General features: G+C 41.3%; 1 protein-coding gene across 1 annotated transcript in view; it reads right to left on the bottom strand.

Moving 5' to 3' along the window:
• The window catches only part of psat1 (phosphoserine aminotransferase 1), a 50,588-nt gene extending 47,682 nt beyond the window's left edge, over positions 1–2,906 (bottom strand). The window contains exon 1 of the mRNA XM_043712634.1: positions 2,428–2,906. Coding sequence (XP_043568569.1) covers positions 2,428–2,490 — 63 coding nt within the window. The 5' untranslated portion in view covers positions 2,491–2,906. The remainder of the gene's footprint in view (positions 1–2,427) is intronic.
• Positions 2,907–11,353: the final 8,447 nt, after the last annotated feature.

The following is an 11,353-nucleotide window of genomic DNA, read 5'->3' as shown; positions in this document are numbered from 1 at the left end:
CTAGGAATCCTCCAACCACAAGGGATGAACTCGGGTTTCACCAGTTTCCTCATTTCCCCTCCCCCCACCTTGTCTCAGTCAAATCCATCGAATTCAGCACCGCCTTCCTAACCTGCAATCTTCTTCCCGACCTCTCCGCCCCCACCCCAGTCTGACCTATCACCCTCACCTTGACCTCTTTCCACCTATCACATTTCCAACGCCCCTCCCCCAAGTCCCTCCTCCCTACCTTTTATCTTCGCCTGCTGGACAAACTTTCCTCATTCCTGAAGAAGGGCTTATGCCCGAAACGTCGATTCTCCTGTTCCCTGGATGCTGCCTGACCTGCTGCGCTTTTCCAGCAACACATTTTCAGCTCTATATATTGAAAAAGACATACTTACAGAATTACATTCTACTTTGCTCAAAAACTGCATGAATCCATGTCAGATTCTGTAAATCCCTTTTTTTAGATTGGTGCACAGACAGCCTCACACACGGCACCTCACACCTTCAATGCATTATCTGGGCCAACATGGCACCTATTGCTCCAGTTCATTTGAGGATGTAACTATAAGAAATTTCTGGGATTTACATATTAAAGAACTGAAACCAACATAGTCATTCTAAAAAGATGAGAGACTTAAACAATCCAGGTATTTTTCAATATATAATTCCAGTTACATCACATATAACCTTTGCTATAAATTCTGTGTCTTATGATCTTATTCTCCACAACCACCTGACAAAGGAGCAGCGCTCCGAAAGCTAGTGCTTCCGAATATACCTGTTGGACTATAACCTGGTGTTGTGCGATTTTTAACTTTGTACACCCCAGTCCAACACCGGCATCTCCAAATCAAAAAACCTTTGCACACCTGCCACATCCAGTTGTGAATTTCAGGGGACAAATAACAGAGGCTCCATCAACATCCTCGCATTAACAGGCAGCACAATCCAGCTTGCAAATGTTTGCAGTTAACATTTGCAACAAGCTTGAAGCATGGAGTCAGTAAATCATCTTGGCTCCTCCAGTACAAGTCAATCTGATTCACTTCACAAGGTATGAAGGGACAGCTAAATACACTGGATAAAAGTGTTTTATCAATGCTGAACACGTGCTCCAGAATTTACTGCATTCCTGGTCAAGTTGGAAACACATCTACTCAAGAATGGGTAAAGCTATCAGGTACATCCTGTGTTGAAAAAGTAACAAACTCCATTTGAGCCACTAACATCTTTTTGTCTATTTGTCACAAGGCAGAATACAAAAAGACAAGTCACTGAATATATTTAAGATATATTGATACATTTTTAGATTTAAAAGGTATAAGTAATATAGGGAGAAAGCAGGTCAGCAATGATCACATTAAGTGGCAGGGCAGGCACAAAAGTTCAAATGGCCCTCTCCTGCTCCTACGTCTGGGTTTCAACAAAAGTATTGTCACAGGACTATTAAATGGTATTTAATGATCTAATTTATGTTTGCATAAAAGTTATAATGTGATCCTGACAAAAAAAAGTAGAGTTGAATTATATGCACGGGGAAAGAAGGAGTGGTTGATGGATGTCGATGTCTTCATTCCGGGACATCATTGTAAAGTTCCTCAAAATAGTGTCACAACCAAATTCAACTACACACTGGCCTTCACATCATAAACAATGGCTTTGATATATAATTGGAGCAAATTTCTACTCAATAGTGGGTGTCAACAAGCAGACTGACAATTTAAATACATAAATGCAGAAACAGATGACCAAGGGTAGCATATAAATGAGAAACAGAATAAGCCAAAAGAGAAGTATCCATAATTGGTTTTAAAAAAACCCACTGCATGTGATCCACTGGCTTTTCGCCAAGAAGCCGGAAAAGCGAGGTCGAAAGGAAAATATAAAAGTTCTTATTGGAGCTTACGGCCAACGCACTCAAGAGCAGGGGTATGCACGAAATGTGTGTCTTTTGAACGTTTATACCGTTTTCCTAGAATTTATTAGGAGGATATCAAGTAATATTCATTTAGAAGACATTACAGCACCTACAAGTACTTCACTTTTAACCATTAAGCGAAATGGGAAATTAAGCCAGAGAGAAATACTTCAGAAAAAAAGGCACAGAAAGATGACATCTGATTAGAATGAATCGCTTACTCAAGGAAATAACAAACGAGTAACACTTAATAACACACAATACAAATATTCGATGTTAAAATCATAAAACAATCTCTATTCATCTATCTGTAGGCAATTGCTACTTATCAAAATCAATGTGGCGTTAGCGTTAGTAGTACAATTCATAAGAAGCGCTCTATTCCATTCATTTCTTGTGATGTGGACCTTTCGCCTACACGTACATCTGAAGGCTCAAAACGAATTTCTATTCAATTCCCTGGCACCCCAAGCTCAGCGTTAAACAATTTAATTCTTAACACGAGTGACACAGTAACTCACCGGCAGTGGTAGCTTGGCAGGACCAGCCCCGAAGTTGATCATTTGCTTCCTGCCACTTTCCATTTCGATCGTGTATATATGCCCGTATCTGAATATTTAAGTGTATCTATAAACGCCTGTGTCTCGATATTGAATTATATATGGATATGTCTCTGCTTCACTGCGAACCCTCCACGGCATCGCTTGCTGCTCACTGGTTCATTTCACATGGCAATTGTCGTCGGTTATTTCTAATTGGCTCTCCCATGGTTCATGTTGTATCCAATTGGCTGTTGGCTCCAGCACGCGCGGTCTGCGTGAGCGCTGCAGCTTGGTGCAAGAATGGCCCCGATTGCAGCAGACCGCAGGGTGAGTGACTGCGCTCACTCCTTCTTACTCAGTCACTCAACTATCTCCCAATCATGCTCAGATTATACCTTGGGGAAGATTAACAACAAATCTGTTAATCAAATATGCCTAACTGGAAACCTGACGCCCGAGAAAATAAAACTGGTTTTTGTTTATTCAGAGCTTTCATTCATGCCTTGTATTTTCGTTGTAATGAAATTATGCATATTTTTAGAGGGAGGGATGATTTGACTTTATGTTCCCCTGTAGTCGAAACGAATTGTGGATACAATGTTTTGAATCGAGGTGTGTACATCAGCTGTAGCTTATAAACATGTTGGCCGTAAATAACATTTGACATCATCATTTTCCTTTCTCTTTTCTGCTTCCCACTGAGATTTCTGTAATTGCCATTCTAGACATTTCCGGCACACCGGTTTGCGGCTTCCATACAAAATTTGTGCATCTTGCATCACCCGACTCGGGTCTTTCGAAAGGTCTCAAACAAGCCTTGCCGTTCAATTACAAAAACAGGAATGCCGCAGATGCTGGAATTTTTTTTAAAATCAGGAAATTTTTCAAATACTCAGCTGGTCTCACAGCATCTGCAGAGACAGTTTACATCTTGTTGGTCAACTCTGTCACATGTTGTGGCTAAGGAATCCCACTATACTATGGCAGTCTCTGCCACATTTGCTGCAAATAAGGACAAGGTAATGAGAAAATACTGGTCTGTACTTCAGAAACATAGAAACTAGGAGCAGAAACTGGGTGGCATGGTGGTACAGTGGTAGCACTATTGCCTCACAGCACCAGAGACCTGGGTTCAATTCCCGCCTCAGGCGACTGACTGTGTGGAGTTTGCACATTCTCCCTGTGTCTGTGTGGATTCCCTCCAGGTGCTCTGGTTCCCCCCCCCCGCCCCCCCCCCCCCCGAACTGACAGCCAGACTACTGCGACCACTAGGACTCATAACAGCACACAAACCAACAGCCAATCTCAGACAACAACTCACCAGAACGAAGGACCCAATACCCAGCATGAGCAAAACCAATGTAGTGTACAAAATCCCATTCAAGGACTGCACAAAACACTACATAGGACAAACAGGAAGACAGCTAACATGAACACCAACTAGCCACAAAACGACACGACCAGCTATCCTTAGTAGCCATACACGCAGATGACAAGCAACATGAGTTCGACTGGGACAACACTACTATTATAGGACAAGCCAAAAGGAGAACAGCCAGGGAATTCCTAGAGGCATGGCATTCGTTCACATATTCAATCAATAAGCACATCGACCTAGACCCAATATACCGATCACTACAGCGGACAGCTGGAACTGACAACCGGAAGCGGCAGATTCAAACCACTACAAATGCCGGAGGAAAGATCACAGACGCGCTTCACAGGAGGCTCCCAAGCACTCAGGATGTCACTTAGACAGGGGACGAAACATCTGCAACACAAATTCCCAGCTCGGCAAACAGAACCACAACAGTGGAGTTACAGATTTGAGAATTTTAGAATCAGAACTAGAATTTCTGCAGTGTGGAAACAGTCCCTTCGGCCCAACAAGTCCACACCGACCCTCCAAAGAGTAACTCATCCAAACCCATTCCCCTATCCTATATTTGCTCCTGACTAATGTATCTAACCTACACATCCCTATGGGCAATTTAGCATGGCCAATTGACCTAACCTGCACATCTTTGGATTGTGGGAGGAAACCGGAGCACCCAGAGGAAACCCACGCAGACACTGGGAGAATGTACAAACTCCACACAGACAGTTGCCCAGGCTGGAATTGAACTCGGAACCCTGGCACTGTGACGCAGCAGTGCTAACCACTGAGCCGTCCATTAAGAAAGTTACTGAAGGAATCAAGCGCCGGGCAGCGCCTGTAGTTAACTGGTCGCGAACATGTGACCAGGCTCATGTCAAGGAAATCGAAGTAACTACTGAGCTAAAGCCAGTGCCTAAACAGGACATTTGGCCCAAAGACCCATTTCCCTCTGATTAATGCACTTAACACTATGGGCAATTTAGCACAGCCAATCCACCTAACCTGCTCATCTTTGGATTGTGGGAGGAAACCTACGCAGACAGGGGGAATATGTGCAAACTCCACAGACAGTTGCCCGAAGCAGGAATCAAACCCGGGTCCCCAGCGCTGTGAGGCAGTAGCGCTAACCATTGAGCCACCGTGCCGCATTGTCGGCTCCTAATCTGTAGATGATCACCAATGCATCCATATTTTCAGGGCCACTTCCTTTAGTATTCTGCAATGGAAATTATCAGGCCCTGGTGATCTATCAGCCTTTGAATTTCCCCAGTACCATTTTCTTACTAATACCAATTTCCTTCCATTCCTCCCTGTTGTTATATTCTTAATTCCCAACATTTCTGGGAAATTACTTGTATCCTCTTTTGTGAAGACTAACCAAAATATTTGGGATTCTTCTGCTGTCCCCCATTTCTGACTGCATGGAACCTATATTTACCTTTATTAATCATTTTCTCTTAACTCCAGAAGTTTTATAGTAATTTTGTATGTTCCTTGGAAGTTTACTAACATACTCTATTCACCCCCCAGTTGATCAATTTTTTTTGTTAAATTCTAAACTGCTCCCAGTCCTCTGGTTTATTGTTTTTTCTGACAAATTTATACATCTCATCTTTGGATCTAATATGATCTTTTAATTTATTTCTAAGCCATCTTTCTTCTTTTATTTTTGTATCAGATAGGAACACTCAGATCTGAAGAAGGGTCACCAGACTCAAAACGTTAACTCTGCTTTCTCACCACAGATGCTGCCAAACCTGCTGAGTTTCTCAAGCCATTTATGTTTTTGTTTCAGATTTCCAGAATCTGCAGTTCTTTATTTTATTATTGGAATGTATATTTATTGTAATTCATGCATTTGTTCCTTAAATTCTCCTATCCACTGCCAATGCCTTAGGAGTGTTCTCTAATCCATCATTGCCAACTCCTGCCTCATACCTGCAAAGATCCCTTTGTTTAAAATTTGGACCTTTCAGATTCGGATTCAACTTCTTCACTCTCTACACTAATGAATAATTCTATCATTTTAGGGTCATTGTTGCCCAGCAGATCAACAGGATTGTTAATTAATCCTTTCCCATTGCATAACTCAGTGTAAGACAGCCTGCTGTCTAGTTTTTCCTCAAGTATTGGTCTAAAAAAATCACCTACACATTCCAGGAAATCCTTCTCCATAGTATTATTGCTCTTCTTAGATCCTCTTCAGGCACAGGTGAGCTCTCAGTTTCTCACTTCTTCCAATATTCCTCTGAAATGTCACCCTCCAGAAGTCTTGACTTTTGATAGTTCTTGCCCCATTGTCTATTGCAATGTCTCCCGCATCCAAATGGACAAATAGAGTCATAGAGATGTACAGCATGGAAACAGGCGCTTTGGTGCCAACCGGCCATGCCGACCAGATATCCCAACCCAATCTAGTCCCACCTGCCAGCACCCGGCCCATATCCGTCCAATCCCTTCCTATTCATATATCTATCTAAATGCCTCTTAAATGTTGCAATTGTACCAGCCTCCATCACTTCCTCTGGCAGCACATTCCATATCCCTACCACACTCTGTGTGAAGAAGTTCCTCCTTAGGTGTCTTTTATATCTTTCCCCCTCACCCTAAACCTATGCCCTCTAGTTCTGGACTTCCCGACCCCAGGGAAAAGACTTTTCCTATTTACCCTATGCATGCCCCTCATAATTTTGTAAACCTCTATAAGGTCACCCCTCAGCCTCTGATGCTCCAGGAAAAACAGCCCCAGCCTGTTCAGCCTCACCCTATAGCTCAAATCCTCCAACCCTGGCAACATCCTTGTAAATCTTTTCTGAACCCTTTCAAGTTTCACAACATTTTTCCGATAGGAAGGAGACCAGAATTGCACGCAATATTCCAACAGTGGCCAAACCAATGTCCTGTACAGCCGCAACATGACCTCCCAACTCCTGTACTCCATACTCTAACCAATAAAGGAAAGCATACCAAATGCCTTCTTCACTATCCTATCCAACGGCGACTCCACTTTCAAGGAGCTATGAACCTGCACTCCAAGGTCTCTTTGTTCAGCAACACTCCCATGGACCTTATCATTAAGTGTATAAGTCCTGCTAAGATTTGCTTTCCCAAAATGCAGCACCTCGTATTTATCTGAATTAAACTCCATCTGTCACTTCTCAGCCCATTGGCCCATCTGGTCAAGATCTTGTTGTAATCTGAAGTAACCCTCTTTGCTGTCCACTATACGTCCAATTTTGGTGTCATCTGCAAACTTGCTAACTGTACTTCTTATGTTTGAATTCAAATCATTTATGTAAATGACAAAAAGTAGAGGGCCCAGCACCGATCCTTGTGGCACTCCACTGGTCACAGGCCTCCAGTCTGAAAAACAACCCTCCACCACCTCCCTCTGTCTTCTACCTTTGAGCCAGTTCTGTATCCAAATGGCCAGTTCTCCCTGTATTCCATGAGATTTAACCTTGCTAACCAGTCTCATGGGGAACCTTGTCGAACGCCTTACTGAAGTCCATATAGATCACACCTACCGCTCTGCCCTCATCAATCTTCTTTGTTACTTCTTCAAAAAACTCAATCAAGTTTGTGAGACATGATTTTCCATGTACAAAGCCTTGTTGACTATCCCTTGTCTGTCCTTCCCTTTCCAAATACATGTACATCCTGTCCCTCAGGATTCCCTCCAACAACTTGACCACCACCGACGTCAGGCTCACTGGTCTATAGTTCTCTGGCTTGTCCTTATCACCCTTTTTAAACAGTGGCACCACGTTTGCCAACCTCCAGTCTTTCGGCACCTCACCTGTGACTATTGATGATACATATATCTTAGCAAGAAGCCCAGCAATCATTTCCCTAGCTTCCCACAGAGTTCTCGGGTACACCTGATCAGGTCCTGGGGATTTATCCACCTTTAACCATTTCAAGACATCCAGCTCTTCCTCCTCTGTAATCTGGACATTTTGCAAGATGTCACCATCTATTTCCCTACAGTCTATATCTTCCATATCCTTTTCCACAATAAATACTGTTGCAAAATACTCATTTAGTATCTCTCCCATTATCTGCGGCTCCTCACAAAGGCCGGCTTGCTGATCTTTGAGTGGCCCTATTCTCTCCCTAATTACCCTTTTGTCCTTAATGTATTTGTAAAAACCCTTTGGATTCTCCTTAATTCTATTTGCCAAAGCTATCTCATGTCCCTTTTTTGCCCTCCTGATTTCCCTCTTAAGTATACTCCTACTTCCTTTATACTCTTCTTAGGATTCACTCGATCTATCCTGTCTATACCTTATATATGCTTCCTTCTTTTTCTTAACCAAACCCTCAATTTTTTTAGTCATCCAGCATTCCCTATACCTACCAGCCTTTCCTTTCACCCTGACAGGAATATACTTTTTCTGGATTCTTGTTATCTCATTTCTGAAGGCTTCCCATTTTCCAGCCATCCCTTTATCTGCGAAATTCTGCCCCCAGTCAGCTTTTGAAAGCCCTTGCCTAATACCGTCAAAATTGGCCTTTCTCCAATTTAGAACTTCAACTTTTAGATCTGGTCTATCCTTTTCCATCACTATTTTAAATCTCTTGAATTATGGTCGCTGGCCCCAAAGTGCTCCCCCACTGACACCTCAGTCACCTGCCCTGCCTTATTTCCCAAGAGTAGATCAAGTTTTGCACCTTCTCTAGTAGGTACTATGATGACATAAATCTAAGATCTGTTCCATTACCTCCCATCAGTATTGACATTCAAATACAATCAACATTCTATTACTTTTTCAGTCTTTTATGTGGAAACTAGAAGCAGACTTCGCCAGTTAGTTCTTAAATCCTGTTGATCATAATCCTTAAATCTTACATTGATGTATGGATCATGAGTTTATGGCTTTCTGTGACCTAACTTCATCTATCTTCATAAAATCCATAAGAATTGTGGATGCTGTAAATCAGAAAACAATCCAGAAATATTAGGTCTGGCAGCATCTGTGAAGAGACATCAAAGTTAACATTTCAGATCTGGTGACTCTTCCTCAAAAGTACTATTATAGAATCTTAGTTTTTTTATTATAAGATATAGGACCAGAAGTAAGTGATTCAGCCAATTGAGTCTGTTTCACAAATCAATGAGAGCGTGGATGATCTGATCCATTTTCCTGTCTTATCCCTTTACCCCTTAATTCCCTTACTGATTAAAAAATCTGTCTGTTTCGCCCTTCCATATAGTTAACAACCCACCTCAACTAAAGAATTCAATAGATTGACCACTTTCTGAAAGAAAGAAATCCTCCTCATCTCTGTTTTAAAGGGTGAGATTGTGTCCTCGACACTCTGACAGGGGAAACAAGCTCTCTGCATCTCTCTGCTGAATCGTCCCAAAAGAATCTTTTACATTAAATAAGGTTTACTACAATTCTCCAATGAGTACAGGCCCAAGTTACTCGGGCCTCTGAAAAGAGATTTAATATTATTTTCTACAATATAAGCCAGCAGTAACTGATGCCTGTGCCTGTGCAACTGTACATGATTCCACACTATTTCCTACTATCATCCAGGTGAGGTTGAAAAAAGGATAAAACTGTGAAAAACTGGATGCAATATTTGATATCTTCGAAGTGAAAGACATTTGAAAACTAGTAACAGCATATATTATTTTAAAGTGTTTCCAATGTTAATATTCTCAAATGTTGCACTAATCTCCAATGTTGTTTGCAATCTAAATATTATTTTGAATGACCCAGAATTTCCATGGATAACATTTAATCCATCTAATGAAAACATCTTACAACATTGTCCCTTTTAAAGCTAGCTCCACTATGAATAAATAAAACAATAATTGTATCCAGGCAAAGTTAAAGAGTGTGCTAAATGCAAATATAATAGTTGAATAGTCAAATTATTACGGGATTATTGATCAAAGGAAAGGTTTTTAAAATGTTAAGCATGTGTAAATAGGCATTGAAGGTTTTCACCAAGAAACAGACAGGAGTAGAAAAATTTCAGTTGCAAATTCAGGTACTGAGGTGGAAAAAAATAAAAAGCTCCAAATTCGTCCCCAAAAATTGTACTTAATTCGTAAGGTTTACAGAAGTATGTTACAAAATATTTAAACTTAAAATTTGCAGAATCTGCAATAACATTCAACTTGTCTCCAGACAACATTTTCTGTTCTATGATGTCTCATTACAATTGTAATACTCTTATTAGTATAGTGGATATTTCATATCAGGCATACAGTGCAATAGAAATAAACTTTTCTTCTTATACCAACGTTCCATCTTTTGATACCTCAATATTATTTCAATACTCATGAGTTTCAAAGCATACACGTATAGGGCACACAGTCAGAGGTGTTCTATATAATTTCCAGCACTTGATATACTATGTCTAAAAGGTCTTGGATAGAAACGTTTCCCATTATGTCTCTGTGATAGTTAGCTCAAGCCTTTGTGTGCTCCTCAATATATAGTCATAGATCATGAAATATCCCAGTTTGCAACATTTAGTAAAGGGCAACTCTTTGTTTTGGAAAACCAACACATTTTGAACAGACCAAAGAGTACCTTTCACCAAGTTGATTGTCCTTGTACCACAGTTGGTTGATATCGATGTGCGATTTTGGAACAGCCTGTAGATTTTTAAGGAGCTTGATAGGGTAAATACTGAGTGGATATTTCCCCTCTTGGGAGAGTTTAGGGGGACCAGAGGGCATAGTCTCAGAATAAAGGGGCACCAAGTTCAAACTGAAATAAGCAAGAACTTATCGAGAGTTGTGAGTCTTTGGAACTGCTTGCAAAAGCGAGCTGTGGGGACAGAGTCCTTGTGTATATTTAAGGTTGAGGCCCCTTTTGGTCATGGCTGACCCTGGGTTACATCTTCATTGTTCTGACTTTCTGCTTCCCTGAAGCAATGTCGCTTGTGAAACCAATGCTGGAGTGTCAGTCCCGGTCACAGAGGTCACATCTGTATGTGATCATTGATAACATATTTAAGATTAAGATAGATAGATATATTCTTGATCAGTATCAAGGGTTATGGGGTTGGGCAGGAATGTGAGGAATGTCGGATCAGCCATGATGGCACAGGCAGGCTCAAGGGGCTGAATAGCCTATTCCTGTTCCTATTATGGTCTTATCTGACCCCTGTACAGAAACAATGAGAATTGTTGCACATGATCACCAGGTTCTTGCAAAAAGACGACCGTCATTTCCATATGTCTAGTATTTACCATAGCAACTCAGAATTTCAAATTTTTAATGCACTCCCCAACCCATCTGAATCATATCCACATCTTTCAGGTAGTCTGACCAGATTGTGAAAAAGATAAAAGATTAGTCAACACAATTTCAAAGAAAACATTATTCCCCTCTTCCTTGAATTTATCTTGGTTCCCAGGGTTCATTTATAGCTATTGCAGATGCTAATCACACAGCAGAGGATCTGAGCAGAAGCCAGAGACACTCTCCAAAAACAAGGAAGCTCTGATTAAGTGTGTCCACTGCCTGGAATTGTCATCCCTCTTCCTAATGGATTTGT

Source organism: Chiloscyllium plagiosum, chromosome 2, assembly GCF_004010195.1.
Source record: "Chiloscyllium plagiosum isolate BGI_BamShark_2017 chromosome 2, ASM401019v2, whole genome shotgun sequence".
Classification (NCBI taxonomy): domain Eukaryota; kingdom Metazoa; phylum Chordata; class Chondrichthyes; order Orectolobiformes; family Hemiscylliidae; genus Chiloscyllium; species Chiloscyllium plagiosum.
Note: the sequence above shows the minus strand (reverse complement) of the source record. Positions and strands in the feature narration are given on the sequence as shown.